Genomic DNA, 22,386 nt, shown 5'->3' with positions numbered 1-22,386 from the left:
CAGGTCAGGGCAGGGGGGGCCGCGCCGGCGCCCCTCAGCCGGAGCCATGTTGGGGCGGCAGCGGGGATAAACAAACAGCCCGGGGCGCCGGGGGCCTCGGCCGGGAGAGCTGTGCTGAGGGGTGAACACAACCATCGGGGCTCTTTTACTCACCCCGTACACACAGGCTAAAACCTGTGCCGCTCTCGTGTGCGGGCAAGGCCTTGCGTCAGGCATTTCTGGCTACTAATAAACAAAGAGTGAAGGGAGGAAAATATATAAGGAGCTTCTGATATGCTGAAATCCTCATTTGGAATCAAATGTGTACGACAAGGGAGAGAGCTGAGCTTTGTCTCCATTTTACATAATTCTGCAGAATTTATCTGTTTGGCTTGTAGGTGGCTGCAGTAAAGGCAAGAGATTATCCCAAGGGGTATTTGAAATGAAGAAGACGTCTGGAAGTTGAAGATACACCAGTTTTCCAGTACAGACAGAGGCTGCAGCTCTGTGACCCTCTTTGCCAGATTTGTGCAGTGCTGGATCAGTTGACTTTACACAAAAAGCCAGCAGGCTTACAGCTGCACCAGTCTGCCTCTTTTGATGCATTTTGATAATTACAGTATGATCCTTTTAATAGCATTTTCCTGACTTGTTATCTGAAGTCCCATGCTTCCCTGAGTCCCAGCCCCTACCCCTTCCCTTTGGGGACCATCTTTGTTACACCCAGGGTCTGTTATTAATGACCTCTATGGGATGAATTTCTCCTTTTCATGCTTAGTCACTGACATCTGTTTCCCTGGAACAATACAGCACGTGATGGTGCTGACATCATAGCTTTATATGACTGCCCCCATAGTCACTCCTCAAACTGCAACAGCATGCAGAGTTCCAAAAATGGGAAAGTTATTTCTGCTGCATGCAGTGATGAGAAAGGCTACCATGTAGCTAAAGGTTTGGTAAGGGCACTGTCAGCATCACTCACTTCTTTCTTGGTTCCAAAGATGCACATTTCTGTCCCGGGCAAAGGCAGCATCTGTGAGAAAAGCCAGGATGATGCACAGATGGGAAAATCTCTAGTACAGGGAGGACTTTGAGCAAGGAAAGACAATGCTGGTGATTTTCCCTGTGGATCATAACCTGCTGAGGAAGATAAATGTTAGATGGCACATCTGAATGTAAGAGTGCTAATTTCATAGAGAGTTACAGTGCTTTAACAGGTGCCATGGGAACAGGCTGTTCTGTTCCTGTCAACACCAGGACTCCTGTCTGCAGAGTGAACTGGTACACAAAGCTAAACCAGCAAAAGGTAGTGCTGGAAAAGGCAGCAAGCAGACTTCTGAAGGTTTAACTCCATGAAAACCAGCTTGTAGTGAGAGAAAAACAAAACTGAAAATAACTTCAGTTTCAACAAAACTGAATAGAGAAAGGAGGAAGGGGCAGGAGTGCCTCTTTAAGGAAGAGCTGCTCAATTTAGCAGTGCAAAGCTGCAGTTTAAAAAGCCTTGTCCTTGTAACTGCCAAGCAGAAATCTCCCTGCATCAGAACACTGGATGAAAAGCATCAAAACTCAGGAGAAGATTCAGAAGACAACAATCCCTCTTTAGGACATTCCTGTGTTACCTAAGTCCATTACCAGCAAAAAGTTGACACGCTCTTTGACTCTCATGGATTTCTCACGTGAGGGTCATGAGCAAGCACGTCTGTTTCCTACCCAGTTTCTCCAAGTTTTCTGTAAATAGGCAGTGCTATTCCTCCCTCTGGCTTGAGGTTTCTGAAGACCAGCTAGGCCTTGTTAATATTATTGCTGCTGGCTAGCCCAGTAGTGTCCATATTCCTACATTCCTGCAGTTCTGGTTGTTGAGAGCCACACAAACAGGCTAAAATCCTTGTAGTTTATTAATCAAGGGAATTAAGTAAATACAGTCACTATTTGGAAGTGAGAAAGTCATGAGGCAGCAGAAGATGAAATGAAAGTTGAAACAAAATCTCAGTCAGATACCATTAATGTCTGCTTGTGGAAAACTGTTGATAAGGAAAAACTCTTTGCTGTCTCTTCCAAATTTAAAAAAATAGTAATTAAAAAAGTAATCAAATGAAACTAATGAAGTCCGGGTCAAAATGTGCAAAAAGAGGTGTTTCTTCACCAACTGATAGTAACCTGTGGCATAACTTGCTGCAGGATGCTCTGGATACAGGAAGTTTATATGGCCTCACCCTACAGACAGTTTTAAACCAGGGAGGAGGAGGAAACAGGGGAAAAAAGGAACAAGAGAGGGAAAAAAGAGACTCCAGTTCAGAGACTGCCTAGCATTGCTGAAGATCCTCTACAAAACCTGCTGTCCCACAGATCCTCAGTGAAGCTGCTGTGTAAGCCATGTAGCCAGAGACTCAGCACTTTGCCCAGTTCTACAAGACTTCTTGAATGAATGCTACTGGTGAATGTATTTGTTCCTTCTTCCACCATGGTTATCTGTGTTAATCTCCTCTTACTGTTCTTTGTTTTCTCCTTTCCTGTACTCTTGGTTACCTATGCATTCTCTGTTCTGTTTTTTTCCAAACTCCATGACTAACCAAACTAACATATTTCTGTTACTGCCACATAAGTGTAGCTCTCTCAGAAGCAGCAGCAACGAGGGTTCAAGAACAGCTTTACAAAAGTGTCAAGTAGGTAGCAAACACTGAATAGAGAATTTAATCATTGAGCACCAATTGCTTTTCTTCAAAATATTTGGAGAAAGAAAATGGAAATTGACCAAAAAATAATAGAATAACACATTCAGAAATGAGTTTTTCACAGTTTTTTGGGGTTTTTTTTTCTGTTTTTCCACTTTTTGGGAAAGCTTTTTGAATTGCTCATTCTTGTATCTTAGTGTCAGGCTGAGAGCCCTTGCCCACCACCCAGAAGTATATTTAGGAAGTAGAATCTTTTTTTTTTTTTTGGCAGACTGTAATTCAGGGTGAAACGTGCTGCCCTGGGGCTGTGTCACTGAGCAGTCAGTAGAGTTAGGGAGCCTGACTGAGGGCTGCTCTTCCACAGCCCAGACAGACCCTCACAGCCTCACCAGCCTTGTTTCAGCTGGCTACTGCCAGAATGCCCTGGATAACAGCTCCTCACACTCACCCTTTCTAGCCAAATGTTATAATTAACATCCCATTAATTATAGCTCAGCAGCAGGATTAAGCTAGTCCTGAAGGTACCTTAGGTACAGGGGCGTCTGTAGATGAACAGTGAAGTTGCAGACTTTACCTTTTAGCTCAGGTGAGTGTGTGTGTCTTCTATGGCTGTGGCTCAGGAAGAAGGAGCAGAGGCAGGAACTGATCATCCCCTCTCGTGGACATGGAGCAGGCACTGCCTGTCTCTGCAGTTTGCCACTCTGTGAAGCAGAAGGCACATTGACCACAGAATAGTGCACCATCACATCAGATCATATCCCAGTAGGAATTTAATAATGACAAGGCCTTATGCTTCATCACATTTTTACATTATCTATAAATGCAACAAGGTTTAGGTTAGCTTTTATGCAAATTTTTGCCAGCTGCACATGGGCAGCTGGAACCTGGTCCAGCATGAAGATTACAGGTACAAAGTGGAAAGGGTGTTTTTTTCCTTGAATCATCAGAACAAGTTTACACCAGCTCAGTGTGTTTACTTTTAGATGCTGAACGCGAACCGGTGAGGAAATCTCAGACCACTGTGAGAGTGAGCTGTAGACTGCTGCAAAAACACCTTATGGGGTCAAAGCTATTTATAAACCTTCAGAGGGTAACAGGAGATCATCTGCAGGATCATGTATCCTTCCTTGTCTGGCCCTTTTCTGAAAGCCATGTAAGCCCCTTTCTGATTTAACTTCATATTAGAGCTACCCCCAAATACAACAGCTGTGCTCTGCCATTACATTTTGCCATTACATTTCCAAGCAGCTTAAATCATGCTATGTCTTTGTTTTAACAAACCACTTTCTTTATGTACAAAGACCTAGGGACTAATACTGTCAACAGTTTTTGTTTTCAGCAGAGGGCAGATTGTAAACACTGAACATGTCATCTTCACTGTTTGCTTAATTGAGACACAGTACTCTCTTTAAACAGAGTATGAAGAACACAGGTCATAATAAAGGAAAAATAGGATGAAGAAAGTTCACCTTTTCTCAAGAAAACAGCACTTTTAATCCTTAAACTCTGTGAAGTTACTAATGAACCATTCCTGAGAAATCTCTAATATACCAAATGCCTGATTTCCTAGTGATGCAGTGATTTTTTGATTGGCAGACTTCAAAGGTCAGAAAGGCAATGGCACAAAAGATTAAATCATCAATTTTTACACACTTTCATTCAGTAAACTGGTCAGATGCTTCTGCTGACAGGGCAGGCAGTCAAGATCAAGCCATTTCAAATGAATACAACACTACTTACTGCAATAACTAAGTTATCAGGGAGGGGGGGAATGGAGATGTGTTAACCCTGACCATAATAAATCTCTTAGTCCATTTTTAAGCAACTAGGAAAATGCCGAAGTAAAAATTCATTTTAAGCTGAAAGTACAACTTTTTTAGAGTTGGCACTCAAAATAGCTCATTGACAAGCCTAGAAGCAATTCCTTTGGGGAATCAGGGGTCTCTTCTTAGCATGGAATCATTCAACACCTGCATTAATAATCTGTTAAACAGATTAGAGCATGTAGTGTTAGAACATGCAGGTGAATCAGGCTGGGAAGAGTTTCAAATACTCTGAAGACAAGAAAAGAGGATGTAATATTTAAAGGCCAAGTTATGAAGTGAATGGCAGAATGACAGTAAGGCAAGATTTAACAATAACTCCAGTTTCCTCACCAGACTACAACACCATTCATAAAGAGGAATAGAAATTGTTTTCCGCTATATTTGATGAATAGAAGTCAAACCTTTGTGGAAGGCTGTAGTGTTATCAATGCTGTAAGTTCCTTCTGTTCATCTCACCCTATTTTCACATGCAGGTCAAGTCTGGGGAGGATAATACAAGCCAAATCAACGGTGTGTTTATTTCTTATTGCTAGGACACAGTTAAATTGAGGAAAAAACCAACATTAAAACATTTTACCACATACTTACCCAGTCCAGGAAAAGTGTCAATAGGCTGTAATTACAAGAGACTGTTTAAAATAGAGGTCACATTACATTTTTCTATTTACTATATGTAAAACAAAAACAAGAAAGGAAAAAGCTTACACAAAAATATATATTCTACCTTTCAGGAAACCAGAGAACCAATTCTAATAAATGCTCTGGAAAGGAGATATGATCAAATGAAGTGCAATTGAAAAAATCAGAAAATTTGCAAATGGCATGATTACAACCAAATGTACTGAGATGAAAAGAGATGCAGTGGATGCTCAAATTATTCCCATTGAAATCCCAAAAGCAGGCCAGAAAGGTAAATAAAGAGACAGGAGAAGAAATGGAAGAAATTAAATGCTTAAAAAAAAAAAAAAAAGAGAGAAAAATCTGAAATTAGCAAAAACAATAAAAGTGAATGGGATGACCTGACGTGCAGGGAAAGGCACCAAAGCTTGCCCAACTGATCCTCATTAAAATGACAAGATTTCATTCCCTTTCCTGAAAGGAATTGGAATATATATACACATATATATAACATTATGCTTCCTTCAGCCTTCTGATGGATGTTGCTGGAAAGCAAACTGTATTTTCAGTACCTGTTTAACCATCCAGGAATTATGCATAACTTACATTGTATTTGTATGTCACTTTAGTTACTTGGAAAAGGTGTGTGTGTATATAAGCACTATAACTCTTTGAATGTTCTCATACCAGTACCAAGGTGTTTCTTTTCATATTGCCTAAAGATACATGTATACATGATCTTTCTATAGATGTCACTTGATGCCACAGTCAGTTCAGTGACAGGCCTGTTTCTGGAGGATCCTGCTCCCAGCTTCTCATTCTTGCTGTTCTCTCTCCTTCCATTTTACCAACTTAACTTTCAGGGCTACTCTAATAAGAATTATTTTGGTTTTTTGAACCAGAACTATCACTCCTCCCCCTTGACAGGGCTGTGCTGTCAGAGGAGTACTAATGAGATCCACATCTCACCACATTCACACCAGAGAATTTATCTCTGAAGTGCTTATTCCCTACTGGGGACTGTGCCACCAGGTAACATCAAGCCCTTGACCTTTAAACTATCCCATGATCTATGTGACAAATACAACAACACAGAGCTAGAATAATTAGTGAGGGCACTGGAATTCACCCTTCTGCAAACCCATAATGCCAGCCAGCCAAGCCCTCAAGAAGACAATTAATTCTCTGAAAATTTCCCTTGCAGCCACAAGTGCTGGAAAGGCTGTCTACATGTAAGAGAAAATTAAGCAGATTTTGGCTTGTATTATCCTCAGACATGGATTCTGTCTGCAAGAAGCCCTTCATGAGCAAGGGGGTGTTTGGTGCCACAAAGCACTCTCATCTTCAGGCATTAAGGAGTGATCAGCACCAGCAACTATAGAAGTGAGGTGGGACAGCTCCCAGGGGGCAGCAGCTGGAAGGCTCAGGGAAAGACCTCTGTAGTGGTTCACCTCTTATTTCTTAAGCATAGGGATTTGTCTGAACCATGCTACTCTCTGTGTAGACTTTAAAGGCCTGTATGAGGGTCAGCTCAGACCAAGTTAACCTCAGAGCCCTGACACTGATGTGCAGTGAGCTGCAGTGCATGCAAGGCTGCAAGGCTCAGTAACTCATGCACATATTCCACCTATTGCTCTAGAGTAAAGTGTTTGGCCACCACAATGTTCTGAATATGAGTCTGCCCAAAACAAAAGACATGATTGTGCAGATCTCTTTTCTATTTGGCACCATTTCTGCAGCTCTAAAACAGCCATGGCTTCTCTCATGCAGCCCCCTGAGCTGCACAGTGCATTAAATAATGCCACAACAGCTTTTCCAAGGGTCTGATACTGCTACATGACTCTCCAGCATCCCCAGTTTGCTAGTTCCCAGCAAATACACAAGCAGAAAAGTTCTCTTATGACTACTGTCAAATTCAGGCATTGAATGGCAAGGAGGGGAAGCCACAGGCACAGGCTATTCCAGACAGGCAGAAAGCTGGAACACAAAGAGCCTGGCAGGTCAGTCCATTCTTCATTACTTGCTCTATCTCCTCACCACCACCTTCTGCCTTTCCACAGGAAAATATGTCCCCTATCCAGCACAGAGACAAGCCAAGAGCCTTGGCTGCTGCTGCTCTCTGTGGGAAGTCACTTCAGTTTAACAAATTACATTACAAGACACTTTATTTTTTTGTCTGTTTAACCCATGTTTATGTTTCAGAATTTCTCCTGTCACATTGAGTTACAAGCCCTTGAAGTAGGATAGAGTCCTTTTTCTTCCCTGGGACTGTTCTTTTGGATAGTAATAACAACCCTCCTTAGCTGTCCTGCAGAGCTGAGATACACATATTTATCCCTTTTCATCTTTTCTTGTAAGTCCTTCCAGCCTCTGATAATTTCATTGGTCTTGTGTGACCCTTGCTTTGTTTTCCCTATGTCTTAGACTCAGCTGCAAGACAGCTGATAAAATTGATAAATATCATGATGCTTAAATATGTTGCTGCTCCCACAGTGCCTCCCACCCCTCCCCATCAGTTGCTGGGAGGGTATCTCCTGGAAGCTCAGAAGCCTTTTCTTCAGGCTATGCTGAATTCATGTTACAAGGCTGGCCTGATCATCCTCTGCTGCTCTGGGCTGTGCTGCTGAGAGGAAGGAAAATGAACTCCTTGTCTGGTGAAAAATGCTCTCCGTGACCCTAGCTCTGCTGTCTGACTGAAATATGGACATAAAGCACTGGCTCTGGCAGGCAGCTTCATGGAAGAGGAGAAGAGTGACTCGGGCAAAACACTGATGGGCTCTGCACTCAAAGTGTAACACTGTGACCAAACTGTATACAACAAAGAAACTTGAAGTGTTCCTGACAGCTGCACTGGGGCTTCAATTCTATTCTGGGTTGGGTTGTTGTTTGTTTTTTGGTTTGTTTTTGTTTTTTTTTTCCAAAGCTAGAACAAAAAAGGAAGAAAAACAAAATAAAGAAGAGCATTTAAAAAATCATTCCCTATTTAAAGAAAAGACAATTTAAAGGGTTTTGTGTTTTGTTTTACCAAATCCTTTTCACATTCAAGGAAGAAAAGGATGGTTTTATGCTTAAACTGACATCCTTAATTTCAACAGTAAAAGTAGCCATGTCTATGTCATAACTGGGTGCTTCATGATCTAGGCTCCACACTGTAGTAGATGGTAGGTACACAGATGGAAATTCAGGCAAGATCTGCCTTGGGTGGCTATGACGCACCAGCCACAAGATAGTATCACATTAACTCCTGAAAGAGGGGATAAAGACCCTCACCAAATGATTACACTCCATTTTTGTTAAGCACATTTTTAACTTCAACAGCTAAATACCATACTGGCTCACAGCTGCTTTATTTACAGTTTCATTGATCTTACTCTGCTGGGAGCTTATAATGAATACCAGAGCCCATATCCCTTATATTTTCTATGGAGACAGGCAGAAGGAAAACACTTAAAACAATGCAAGCTTTCTTTGAGAAGCAGGGGAGGGTGGGAATCCCCCTCAAGCAGGAATATTCCCCTGTTCCCTCACCGGACTAAAAAGGAAACACATAAAAGTTATAAATAACCTTTTTTTCTTGGTTATGGAACCCAATAAAATAAGAAAGATATTTTGGACTTTAAAGAGCAAAAAAGCCCAAAAAAACTTTGTGTTTTTGAAAATTTCAAAGGAAACTACATCAATTGCCCAGAAGGGCATCATGTTTGGAGAATTTATTTACTCAGCCATTAACCTGGGTGGCAAAGCATCTCCCCTATGCCCTGAGAGATCACATTTGGGTTGCAGTGTCACCCCTGACACTGCTGGAGAGAGGCTGGAAAGAGTCCTTTCTCTTCCCCCCTTTCTCTTACATCCCTTCCTTACCCCCTTGACTTCAGGTTAGCAATAAGATGCTGCTGGTGGATTTGTGCTGCTGGGGGAAGGGTCAAAATGGAAGGTGGTGGGCATCCTCAGAAACTACAAAAAGTAATCCCAGGTGTAAAGTGAAGATGACTTCATACAAATGCAAATACAAATGCAGAACAGAGGGAGAAGCAAAGAAAGAAAAACATTTAATCTCCCTGAATCTCTCATAATTGTTTTTGCTAATTGCATGAGGAAGCTACAAGGCATTAATGCTTGCTTCTCAACTCACTGGGACCACGACCAGCCCATTAACTGATAAACCAACCAGAACAGCAGCACACTCTGTTCCTCTGAGGCACTAGTAAGCAAGAAAACCTTATTCCAGTGCCTCAGAGGAACAGCACCGCATACCCCTGTACCCAGAGCCCTCACACACTCGGTTGCATTTTTACCACCTTGCTCTGAAATTCCTGATTTTGTTGCCAAAATTCAGTAAAGAAGGAAGGCAACCTCCCTGCACGACTGCCGGAGTCCCCACGGACCTTTCTTAGGCTGGGAACAGCAGGGCCTCCATTTGATACCCGAGGGCAAGGCCCCGACCGCTTTATCTCAAACCCATTAGCCACAGGGCAGAGTAAGAAGAGAGTGATTATGTAGCAGGTGCTGCCCTTGGTTCGGCTCCACGAGGAGGACAATCAGCACCTCTGAATTACCATTTCAGTCATTCCCTTCGGGCACAGCCTGGCTGGAATCAAGGGGCCATCCCTCGGTCACCACATGCAGAACAAACAGGAGCTCGCAGCTAAAGGTCTGGAAGAGGTCTGGAAGAACATATGGGGAAGGTGTCATTAAAAGCATTTGTTTCCCTGCCTCAAACACAACCTCTGGTATGACCTGGAGAAGGTTACTTCAGTTTTCTGTGCTTTTGTTTTTCCCCTCTCCATCAACAAGGGCAGTATGGGCCTTCCCACCCACAGAGATGTCACAAAGATAAAATTCCCAGTTATTTGTAAAACTGTTGAAAAAGGCACAGGGAGGCAATAAGAGAAATACTGAAGAGTTTCACTAACAAATCAACTATTTTAAAGCTTCCTGGAGGAAGCAATTATTTGGAGCCAGGTTACATTTATATGGGGAAACAGACTGTAGGATGGTAACAACTTTATCTTGCAGAGCTGAACCCAGGATAATAAATCTCCAGCAAACAGCTGTTACAGGGACATTTCTGCCATTCTGTGCAGGTGGCTCATGGAGATGGAGGAAAGTTGTGCAAGTTTGGAGTCCTGTCACTCACGGGAAGCCCTAAACTGCCCTGAAGCACACAGGGAGAAGAGCACAAAATGAGAAACCCAGCATATCTGCACCCTTGGGTACCAGGCTTCCACTTCTGGCTCCCATCCAGGAGCTGGTTCCATAGGAAAGCTTTGCTACTCCCAAATCTGGCCCCTGATCTTCTCAGCATGAGGAGATTATAAATGTGGGTTTAAAGATGAACATATATACCTTCTAATCATGGGTAACATGTTATCCCTTCTTAGTGGAGGATCTGCCTGATGGGCAGAGCCGGGGCAGAAGCAAATCCAGCAAAGCAGCCAGCAACTCTGCCCAGTCCAGCCAACAGCACCCCAGCTGCCACTGACCTGTCAGGAAGGTCATGCACTGCCACTGCCACCTGCCCTCTCACCCCAGCTGCCACTGAACCTGATGAATAAGACAGGTCTCCCTGGTGCTCTCCGGTATTCAGAGGCTGCTCCAGCCCACAACAGCTTCCCCCTCCTTCCCTGAGAGCATCAGCTCTGTGCCCAGTGACACTTGGCTGCTTGAGCTGCTGGGTGCTGTGGTTTGGCACATGTGGGGACACGGGAGAGCATGTCTGTCCCATGGAGTGTGTCCCCCAACTTCACTGGGATACATGAGCCTGGAAGATAAACCCTGCATGCCACACAGAGCTGCTAAATTCAGTGTGATCTCAAACACCAACCACTAGAAGAGCTGCCAGATCAGAGGGGCATGTCTGGACAAGGAGTTAAGGGTGTTTGTGCCTTGAATACTGGAACCAGTCTATGCCCTCTTGCCCCAAAATCTGGTTTATTCCTCACTGGTGTAACATGAAAAGCCTGAGCTATATCCCACAGATGCACCATCGACCACATGATAAAGAGCTGTCAAAGAACAATCACCTTATGCCAAGGTACCCTCAGGGCTGCTCAGCTCTGTGTTTCACAGAAGGTTAAGGTGAGGAGTTTGCTGGTAAACATCATTGTCCTGTAAAAAGGAACAGAGAAAATTGGGAAGTCCATTGAGTGTGCTTTCCCATCCCTTCCCCTGCACCCCAGCTTGGTGCCAAGAGAGACCATTCAGTTTTGCCAAGTAGCACTACGGATGAGGATGGGGGCTGGCAGTGTGTCCTGGCCAGACTCGGCTCTCCTCTCCAGTGACAGCACCGTAAGGGGCCCTGTGCACGGCCCTGGCAGGTGAGCAGTGTGCTAGCCCTTGTGAAGCACGGGGCTCGTTGGCACGTAGCCTGCTGGCGTTCTGCCTTCCGGAGGGGGAATCTGCATTTTCACAACACCCTCAAAAACAAGTCAGCGGCTGGGGGAGCTCTCAGAGCAGGGGAGGGTCGGGCAGGGGCAGAGCTGTCCGCTGGTGTCGCTGCAGCTCGGAGCAGGGACCGCGCCGCTCCGGCCGGGGCTGGCTCACAGCGCGGGGCTGGGTTACAGCGCTGGGTTACAGCTCGGGACCGCCGCGCTCTCGGCTTTGTGCTCTCGGACAAGCCACGGGGACGGAGCATGCCGGCTGCCAGCCAAGCAGTGCAGGGCGCCGGCTGGCGGGACGCCTGGTGAGGGCAGTAGCCATCTATCCTTTCCTGAGCGAGTTGCTCCAAGAGGCTTTGTGGCAGGCTCAGTCTTTGTGACGGGGCTGCTGTTCTGGAGCAGAGGTGTTCCTGTGTGTCCTGGCCGTTCTGCCCTTCCGCCAAAGGACCAGCTGGTCAAGGAAGGTTGCCCGGACCACCCACTGCAGGCTGCCTTCCTTCAGGCTTGTCTCTCACAGTCATTTCTCATTGCAAACCAGAGGTGACAAATAATTTCCAATGTGTCCAGAAGGGCATATTCCTGGCTGCCAGAACTGCTGTGGCAGGAGACCATCACCTAGTGAAAAACAATAATTAAAAACAATTCCTGGAGGCCAATGACTCCCATGTGCCAACTGTCTGGTACAGGAAGGTATGCACAGACCAGGGAGCTCCAGTTTCCCAGTAGTAAAATTACAGTAAGATCTGCTTGCTGTGTGGGAATAATTTTTGGAACAAATGGAAATAGGAGGAAGGTAGATGTCACCCCTTCCCTTCTCTTTAACCTGGCTGTTCCTCCCCAAGAATAAAAGTCATGTCTACAATTACACAAAAATCTTAACATCTTTGAGAACTGCTCTGAACAAGCAGGACAAAGGGATCACCTCCCTCCTTCCCTTCCCTATTACATTACTGATAGATTCTGTCAAAAGAAAGGAACACTCATTACTACACTTACCTGAAAAGGCAGTTACCTTAGTTTTTGAAACAAAACAAACACTAATAAAAATAGTAATGAACTGTATATTGCACTGAAAGAACAATGGGTGTCTACTCTGCCGTTTCTGCTTCTCCCACCCTCCCAAGGCAGCACAACTACAGAGGAGGGAAGAGCAGAGCCTGCCCCAGCGTCCCTCTGCACTCACAGATGCACGAACCCCTGTATCTATAGATCTCTCTAATGTCTCCTATACTGTCTTGCTACCCACTTGGGATTATTATTTCACCAATGAAAGCTATGTCCCCTCTAAAAATAGCACTCTCTTCCTATACATACTGTTCTTACACAGACTCAAAGATTAATTAGCCATTTATTATATTTACCCTGTCTTCCTCTCTGAAATCCACTGATACCATATATGTTCTCTTTAAACCTTTCCCCCCTGCCCAGCCTGGCCTCATTCCTCAAGGAATTCTATGCAAGCACACCAAGGGCAGCCTTTGCTTCTGAACTTGGAAACTCAATCCTTCTAAGGCTACACCAACTCTGAACCTCTCTTCCCCAAGCCATTTGAGCTTCCCTAGCTTTAGCTTCATCCTGGTTTTTACAACTGCAACAAATTAATTGATGATCTGCTAGATTTCCAGGCCACAAGGCCTAAGCAATTAAAACAAAACAGAAAAAAACCCCACTAAACAAACAAACACAAGAAATTATAGCTTCACTTCAAAAGAATTTTTTTAATTTAGAAATGCAGTTATATACATAGAACAATTAAATTAAACTTTGTACAAATATTAAAATACTATTTTCACACCCACTGCAATGTACAGGATACCAGAAAATACATATAAAATAAAGCAAAATAAAACTGATTGAGTGACATCCTGCACAGCATCAGTTATGGTTTTAAATCCCACATATATATGGAGTACCATTCTGCAAATAATTCCATAGTGGTGCAATTCAGATAAAAAGAAAACACATATAGGAAAGAAAAGATTAATGCAGAAAGGCAATCAAGCTCCCCCCTTGCACTTGGATCAGCAACTACCAGCAGTCTACCCACCACATCATTGGACTTCTGCCTCACAGACAACTTCACTTTGTTTTCTTGAAGGAAGCAACTTGGAGAATCTGAACTAAAACATTTTCCAGCAGAACTCAGTTGCCTCTGTCTGATCTCACTCAAGGACAGAAGCAAAAGCATAGTTTACAGAAAGCATATGCAGAGCATCAGCACAACATGTTCTGGTGGGTACAGAGATCTGAACATCACCTGCAGAGGCTGAGTTTGAAAGCAGTGCTGAACACAGAGCCCTGAAGTGTGGGAAGGGGCGTGTTCTGTCCTGGTGTGCTAGGATTGGAAAAAGGCTTGCTTCTTGTATAAAAATACACCTTAAAATGAAGCCTGCTCTAGAAAACCTCTTTGCACTTTCAAAGCTTATAGCAGAGAAAAACTGTTTTCTAATGAAGCTCTTCTGCAAGCAAAGATTTTCACATAGAGCAAATTCAATCTGCTGTTCCCTGGTAAGGACTGAAGGGTGAGGATGGGGTGAGGCAGGATGTGCAAAATGAATGGGATTTATTGCATTTATATACAAAAAACCAAAGTGAAATTTATTTAAATAGATATCTGGATAGAGTAACAAGGCCGATTTTTTGTTTAAACTGCTATCAGAACAGTAAAACCACATTTTTTGCAAGTATGTCCTAAAAAGGTCAGCAAGGACAGCTCAGTGTGTCCAACCAGTTGTACATTTTTTTTTAATACAGCAAGCCTGCTGGTGTATGCTAAATCATCTAACAAAGCACAAGCTTCCTTACAACCTGGTCATGATTGCAATAGCTCATTAGCCTGTAGTAAACCTCTGTTTTCTGCTCTTCCTTAGACAGCTCCTTGTGTTCACTTTTCTGTGCTGCAAACGACTGAACCATCCCAGATTATTTCCAATGGCTGAGCCAGTTGCTCTCTTAGCCCCACTCCTGAGCACTGACCCAAGTCATCCACCTCTTGGAGCACCTTAGGATGTTTCTTCCCAAAGCATGTGGAACAGATTTCTTCCTACACACCTGAGTTCTCCACAGACTGAAAGGCCAAATTAAGACTCCAGATGCAGTAAACAATTCACCACACTAGAGCTGAAAGGCCAAGGAGAAACCTCAGCAGACATGTCCAAGAGGTGAAAAGCACTCTGCTTGCTGAGTACACGTCCTGCTACGCAGCAACTTCCCTGGTGGTTAAGGATAAAAATGCATTAAGCTGTTCTCCCTCCCAAACTCATGATGTTTTAACTCAGCAACAACCCCAAAGGCTCACATGCTTCAGTGCATCTCTCCTGACTTAATTTTTACATCTTCTGCAATTAATGATGGGGAGGCACAAGCTATTTGAAACCAGAACACACAATCCCCTCTCTCACCAGTGCTGCTGAAACCCTTCAAGGCGGCAGGAGGCTGTGACACAGTCCAAGCTGGCTCATCATTTGAGGTGAGCTTGATGCAGCCCCTGATGAGAGACTGGCCCACTTCCCCATGGGTCACTGCCAACTTCACATCGTGGTTCTCTCAGGCTGGTCCAGTTCTAGAATGCTTGGGCTGTAAACACTGCAATGAGCTGCATTTAGTTTTTAAAAGAACTATGGAACTGGAAAGGAGCAAGGAAGTTTTTCTATTGCACATAATATCCTGAATTTCTGAAATGCCCTTCCCCCCCTCAACTATCAGACTCCAAAAATAATGGAAAGCTTTAAAATAAGTGCTATTTTCACTTTTCTCAATATAATTAAGTAATTTTAATGTTCTTGAATATCACAGAATCCAGCACATATGACAAAGCATGAGATGATTAGGTTGGGAGTATTAAATAAGAAAAAATGCATCCCATTGAAATCTTTTCCCAGACATAGGTGGTGGAAGAAAAGGTATGGAGACTGTGGCCCTATCAGGGGGAAAAAAAGGAGGGAAAAACTCATTTACTGTACTACATATTGCAAGGCTGATCCTCTGTGCTTCCTATCCACAACACTGAGATCCAGGCTGCATCTACTCATGGCAAAATCCAGAGAGAGCACACTCAGCTCAGAGATAACAAACACTTCTGAGGCAGAGCACAGCTCACATCTGAGCAATCTTTAGGCTTCAGGCCTGGCTCCCACAAGTAAAGACAGGACTGTGCAAAGTAGATTTTCCTGTATCTCTACCCAAAGACATCTCAGTCTTCAGCCTCTGCAGAACTAAAACAAACATGAATGAGTAATAATCATTTGATAACCAGTAAAGTGAGGCCTTGCTCTCCCTCCCCTTTGAAAAAGTTGTCAGACGTCTTTTGGATTCCTTCCCTGCTGTTTCACCTCATTTTATAAGAAAATTAACTCTAAAGCTGAGGATAAAGATGAGCAGTGTGATGCCTCCAAACTGTGTTCCATATTCTGGCTCACACAGATCCTTGGGGCCTGTTCCCACAAGATTTGCTGCAGGGAATAGAGCTCTTCTGCAGGATCTGGAATAATCAGATGGATTACCAGCCAACACGAAGACTGGCCTGAAAGCTGCTGGCACACCCTCAACAAGCCAAGAGAAACTGCCTGTTTATGCTTGATCACAATAGCTACACTTGCATATTTCCCTCCTTCACCTCCACATTTCCCCAACTTGTTAAAAGCCATTTCCAACAATTTTTATAGAATCCAATGATATGAGCTTTAACAAGACCAAGTGCCATGTGCTGTACTTTGGCCACAACAACCCCCTGCAGTGCTACAGGCTGGGGGATGGACAGCTGCCAGGCAGAAAAAACCTGGGTTCACTGACTGATGTCAGACTGAACATCAGCCAGAGTGTGCCCAGTTGGCCAAAAGGGCCAATGGCATCCTGGCCTGTACCAGGAGCAGTGTGGCCAGCAGGACCAGGGCAGGGATTGTCCCCCTGTATTCAGCAAAGTGAGGCCCCACCTTGAGTGCTGTGTCCTGCTCTGGGCCCCCCAATTCAGGAAGGACAATGAGATGCTCAAATGCATCCAGACAAGAGCAACAAGGCTGGTGAAGGGTCTGGAGCACAAATCCTATGATAAGGCAGAGGGAGCTGGGGTTGTTCAGCCTGGAAAAGAGGTGGCTTGGGGAGACCTTATCACTCTCCACAACTTCCTGAAAGGAGGATGTAGCCAGGTGAGGGTCAGTTTCTGCTCCCAGGTAAAGTCTTAAGCTGTTCCAGGGGAAGTTTAGGCTGGGCATTAGAAAGAAATTCTTCACGGAAAGAGTGACTGGGCATTGCAATGGGCTGCCCAGGGAGGTGGTGGAGTCACTCAGTGCCACAGTCTAGTTGACAAAGTGGTGTTCAGACATAGGTTGGACTTGATGGTCTTAAAGGTCTTTTCCAACCTACTTAATTCTGTGTGATTCTGTGAAATTAAAGTACTCCCTCTTTGTAGAGCTTGCTTCCTTTTCTTCCCCACTCAAATTGAATTTTCTCTTCCAAGCTGGCAGTTGCTTGTTTTACAACAGCAGAGAGGAGGCCAGGCCACAAAGGATGTGTTTTCTGCTGGTGGTGCAGGTGCTCATCCAGCACAAGGCCTTGGGATCAGCTTCCAGCTTCTCCCACCAACCTGGAACTAGCACTACCCCTTTCAGGAAGGCAACACATTCCCAACTTCTATACCTTGAATTGCAGAGGGTCAGTTTGAGCAGACAGGAACCTTAAATGCATAAAAAACAACTCCTGCTCTGAGCTCTTTAGGCAGCAGGAAAGTCACACAGACTTTCCTCCCTACTCCCTTACCACTACACCAGCTCAACTCCTCCAATAAACCAGTGAAGGAGAATTTGCTCAAGCTCAGACCATTTCCAACAGTCAAAAAGCTAAACACAATCGTCCCCATGCTTATTTTTAAAAATTCCAATGGCAGATGTGTAAACGACATTTGTCCTCTACAGCTCTTGAAGCTGAGATACCACAGCCCACCATAAAATGACACAAAATTTTCACTGTCCAAACTTAAAAAAAAATACCTAAATCACCCAAATGGGATTTATCAAATTCCTGTGTTAATGCTAGGTAACATGAGCAACAGGGAAGGATGTTTAAAACACTTTCATTTTAAATTAACATCCCTCAATAAGAAGGATAGGGAAAAAGGGATTCTTCCATCCACAGGCACACACTGTTCCACGTGTCCTGGGATTTAACAGCTATTCAGGAAAAGGAATAGCAAATACACAGCTGGACACTATGGCCAATCCCCATTTCAAAGAACTGGAACTAAGCCACAGTGATTCTATACGTAAAGATGTTTTATCATTATTGTCAAGTGCTGTAATGGTTTTTTACTGTAGCAACGAGGATGAGGACGGTGAGGATTGCAAACCAAAAGCAAAGCAGCAAAGACAGCATCCTTGTTTACCTGTACATTACCACATGATGTGTAAGGCCATGACATTTTGCTCCTTCAACTCAAAAATGTAGCAGCTTCTCATAAGGGCAAACACTTCCCTGGTTACTTGAAGACAGTTATGACAAGGTACATGCATCTAAGAAGACAACTCTTCTTGTGAAACCAATCCCATGGAACTTGGACCATCTACCCCAGACAAACGTAGCTTCCTGCAGTTATAGAGTCCCAACACAGACAATCTGACCTACTGTAGATAACTGTGGCGGGCAGAGGTACACGTATTTCTAAATTTTCTCTTTCCTTCTACCAGAACTTGAAACAATCCTCAAAACTTCAGCACTGAGCTATGGTGTCCTCTAGCACTGCTGTCAGTGTACTCAACTTTCCCTCAGAGCAACAGGCTGGCACTGTGTTTAGGAAAAGCTTTACAAAAGCTGCTTACCCCCAGCCACAAGGGAGGAGCCCTTCTCTATGGGCCCACTGGAGCCCAGCAGGTTAAAACAGCAGACCCTTTGCTCTATGAAGCAAGGAAGACACACCAGCCTATGAGATGGCAGCTACCCAGGATTCAAGTACCTGCTGTGGCTGGAAAAGGAATTTGGGATTGCACCAATTACACTAGGAATTCACTACCTACAGGCATTTTTTGTCATGGTATTTTCAAACACCTGAACCTCTTCCACTGGGCTGCACTGGTAGAGGAAGAAGGAGGAGACAAAAGTCATTTTCAGGAATGGACTCCTGCAGAGATGGAACAGAGGGCATTCCTACATGTTGGACTTCTCAGCCTTCAGTTTTTAAGCAATTCTCAGTGAACTGTTCCTGCAGAGCTAAGCTGTCATACAGCCCATCTCATCTCAGGCGCTTCTAGACATCACAAGCTGCCCCTTAACTGCAGCCCTCCCAAGCCCAATGTCAGTCCCAGTGAGGCATTCTGTCCTGCCCTATCACACAGAGGATGCTGGAAGAAGAGCCTATGTAACATATATATGTATATTTAAAGTGTGTCTGCACCCAGCGAGCAAGCAGGTTTAGCCCCTGCTCTCTGGGCAGCAAAGGGCTAGAAAGGCTGATAAGCTGCAACAAGCCGGTGTGAGGAGGAGAAAGGCACAAGAAAAGAGCAGCTCTTCAGAGACTGCTGTCAAACATCTGGCTGGGGAAGAGGAGAGGAGAGCTCAAATCCACTCTGTTCCTTGAGCCCCTGATGCTGATGGAATGGGGAAGCCAGTGCTGCACCAACTCCACTGGTGCATCCAGGAGGCAACCTGGCAACATCCTTTGGATCTTCAGCTGAGGGCATCTCTTCTTGGAGGTATCCAGGGTACAGCTTGCGAGGATGGGGAAGACTGCACAGAGTGCTTCTGTCCCAAAGGCAGGGAGAGAAGAGGAGGAAGAAATCCAAAATGGAGAAAACTAGACAAACACAGCAGACCTCATGCTTCCTTCAATAAGGGAATATCTGAATGGCAGGGAGAGAAAAAAAAAATAGAAAAAGTAGTCAAAGTTCTGTAGTTCAACACACACCAGAAAAAGTACTATTGAAAGCAAGACAGGCTCCCACTTTCATAATGTGACAATGCAGTGTCTTCCTGTCATCACATCAAAGCACAAAGGAACTCTGCAGGACTCTGCTCCAACCTGCCCCTGAGAGTGGGACCATCACCAGCTCCAGCCCCGAAAAACTCCAAGGACAGATTCCATCACCACTCTGGGTTTATAGCTGGTCCTGCATTACCCTCCTAGCACAAAGTATTTCTTAATACCATGGAAAGGGGAATTTCTGCCCTGAGCTATCTAAAAACCAGTTACATTTCTTGCCTAAGACACAGAGTCCCTGCAGAAGCAACTTTAAGCTACACCTTCACATCAGCTCTGGCATTGCAAAGCCACTCCTTCAGGACAGCACAGAAGTGAGGAATAAAAGATGTTTTGACTGTTCAACAGACTTGCCCCTCTGCCCTTTACAGTAAGTTCAAGCACATCCCTCTTAGGTCTTGCAGGCTAAGGCTGCAGCACTGAATGCTTTGTGGCAGAAAGCTGCTTACTAAAATAGTCTAAAAATTAAGCAGCCCAACCATCACAAAGGGTTTGTATTCCAAGCATGTCCTCCCACTCCCACCAACTTAGTTTCCACAAACACAGTTATTTTACTGCTTTTGCACTATGATGCTAGAGGCTGGATTTCTCTGAAAATCCTTTGTTACAACAAGAGTAAGCAGTAGACAAACTTGCTCAGACTGCCCTAGGCTCCCAGTTCTGAGAACACTGAATTCTTCAGAAGGTATTAAATACTGCTTACATGTTTAAGAGGTGAAACATGCTATAGAGACTAGATCGGTTCAAAAGCTGCTCTAGTGGCAGACAGACATAGGGGCATCCCTTGCCATTTTTCACCCTAGATAATCAACTCAGAAGCTACTCTTAAAAGGGTCTAATTTAGTGCTTCTTGCACAAGCCACTTACCATCTGTGTATTCCTCAGAGGAAGTGAGTGATAAAAGGCTCTGTATGTCACTGCTTTCTGAATCTTGGACCTCTTTGTGTACAGGTCTACTGCTAGCCATACCAGCTACCCAGGAAGAGGTAGCAGCCTGATGCACAAGAACAGTTTCAGAGCGCTGAGAGCCACTGGCTTCACACAGTCCAGAATGTCCAGGGGCTTCATCTTCTCTTTCAAAGGTATTGTGAGCCCCTTGGTCCGGCTGCTGCATCTCTCTGGGTCCATTCTGTCCAGCTCCCTCTGAGAGCACGATCTGCACTCGGGAGTCTGAGGGTGGAATGCAATTCCCTGTGCTGCCATATACTGCTTCTTCATAGGATGGCAAGGCCACTTGGACACCATCCACCATAATAGAGACCTGATCTCCAGACACACCTTGGTCCCGCCTCAAAAAACAAAGGAACAAAGTGGGGGGAGAAAAAAGAAATCAAGTTGAGTATTTATTTTACTATATATATATATCTTACTAAGAACCCAAGTAACCTCCCTTGGCAGAACTCTAACTCTCACAATTTAGGGGAGGACAGAAACTTGAATGGTGATTAAAAAAGGTCAAGCAAGCACAGTCTTGGAGCCCTATGTGAATTGCCACTAAACATGAGCAGGGGCTGTAATTCGCAGCACCCGATGGATTTAGCAGCAAGAGCTGAAAAGGTTACAATGCTTCCCCCCCTCCCCACTTACCTCCATAGCTAAATTTGACAAAGGTCATGACTCAGCTCTGTGCTTTTGGCAAAGAGCACTGTTGAGGCCAGCCTGGTGCACTGCTACATTCCACAATACCCAGCACTGTCTGTTCCGCTGCCTCTGCTGCCGGCCAGATAACCTCTGGCAGGATGGGGAAGACAGCTCTGGCACAGCATGAATCATCTGGCCTCGGAAGACCTGAGAGAAAATTTTTCTTTTCTAGTAGTATGGGCCTTTTCAGAAGAGGGCAGACTGCAGGGCCCCACCTCTCAACCTCCCCACTGCTGGAGTGTCTGCCTTAGCTGGCAGCCGTGTTATGGCTGGGTCTCTCCTCTCATCCACAAACCCAGGCCAGGAGGGTTCTCCTCCCGCAGCAGAAAACGATGGCAGACTTGCTACATGTATCTACATGAAGAGCAGTATTGCTTAATTTCAGGTCCACAGGGCCTGAAGCAGTCAGGGAAAGATGCACATCTATACACCCAGGCACAGACTTCAGTAGCTATCTGAGGCTAGAAGAGGTAGGAAACTGATCTACAGCCAGGCTAGTAAGTATCGTAACTTTTTCCATTCAAAGCCAAGGCAACAGCATAAGGAAGTCACTCACTGAGTGGCACCTAAGACTGGGGAGTGCAGGTGGGCATCACAGACCACCATTTCAGAAAAGTGCTGGATCAGCAGGATGGGGCAGAGATGTCCCTGAGGTGATGAAAAGAGGAACAGACATGCAAGGAGCCAAGCTGCTCCAAAACAAAGGTCTGACCCAACTACCTGAATGGGTTTCTACTGCAAAGAGGGGCCTCTGAGCCCCTCCAAACCCAGCTACACCTACCTGCTGTGATGGAACGACTTCAGCTTTGGCTGCAGCAACACAAACAGCACAACCAACAGCAGAATCAGGGCGACAGAGCTTGCTGTAGAGGCTACTATGGACAGCGTGGGCACTCCAATTGTGGGAGGAGAGTCCTTCTCTACAAAACCAAGGGGAACACAAAGTAAAATGCGTAACATAGAGAAGGAAAAACATTCACACTGCTCCTCAGGAATTACTCCTGGGTGCAAGGAACCCAAGTTTCCCATAGAAGACACATCACCTATCTCAGTTTGCAGCTCAAGCTGACACCTCTCCATCAGTTGTAAAGGGAACCCAAAATAAGACAGGCACGTACAAGGGTCCTTTGGAAAAACACACAGCAAACAGAAAAGCAAGGGAAGCAGGCCATGGGAACTGACAGATGGTGTAAGGGTCATGCTATGTATAGATCTGCCTGAGCAAAAGCTAGAGAATGTCATGATGTCACCACAGCAAGGCCAGTAATTGTCTAGCACAATAAGCAGCATATTTTAGGCCAAACAACAGA

At 44.8% G+C, this 22,386-nt stretch overlaps 1 protein-coding gene and 1 long non-coding RNA gene across 10 annotated transcripts in view; one reads left to right on the top strand and one right to left on the bottom strand.

Annotated features, from left to right (window-relative positions):
• The first annotated feature begins 48 nt into the window (after positions 1–48).
• LOC139590075 (uncharacterized) lies at positions 49–8,093 on the top strand. Its single transcript, XR_011679218.1, has 2 exons — positions 49–2,413; positions 3,635–8,093. It is a non-coding gene; the product is annotated as an uncharacterized lncRNA (long non-coding RNA).
• A 5,077-nt stretch (positions 8,094–13,170) lies between these two features.
• SUSD6 (sushi domain containing 6) overlaps positions 13,171–22,386 on the bottom strand; it is a 93,284-nt gene continuing 84,068 nt past the window's right edge. For all 9 annotated transcript variants that reach the window (XM_071427165.1, XM_071427163.1, XM_071427164.1 and 6 more), the window contains 3 exons: positions 21,858–21,996; positions 20,303–20,724; positions 13,171–19,298 (listed from right to left, as the gene is read on the bottom strand). In XM_071427165.1, coding sequence (XP_071283266.1) covers positions 19,273–19,298; positions 20,303–20,724; positions 21,858–21,996 — 587 coding nt within the window. In that variant the 3' untranslated portion in view covers positions 13,171–19,272. The remainder of the gene's footprint in view (positions 19,299–20,302; positions 20,725–21,857; positions 21,997–22,386) is intronic.

The sequence above is a fragment of the Agelaius tricolor genome, unplaced genomic scaffold, assembly GCF_023055355.1.
Source record: "Agelaius tricolor isolate 1412-34295 unplaced genomic scaffold, bAgeTri1.0.p SCAF_5, whole genome shotgun sequence".
In the NCBI taxonomy this organism is placed as follows: domain Eukaryota; kingdom Metazoa; phylum Chordata; class Aves; order Passeriformes; family Icteridae; genus Agelaius; species Agelaius tricolor.
The sequence above is the reverse complement of the archived record's forward strand: the minus strand, read 5'-3'. Positions and strand labels throughout refer to the sequence as shown.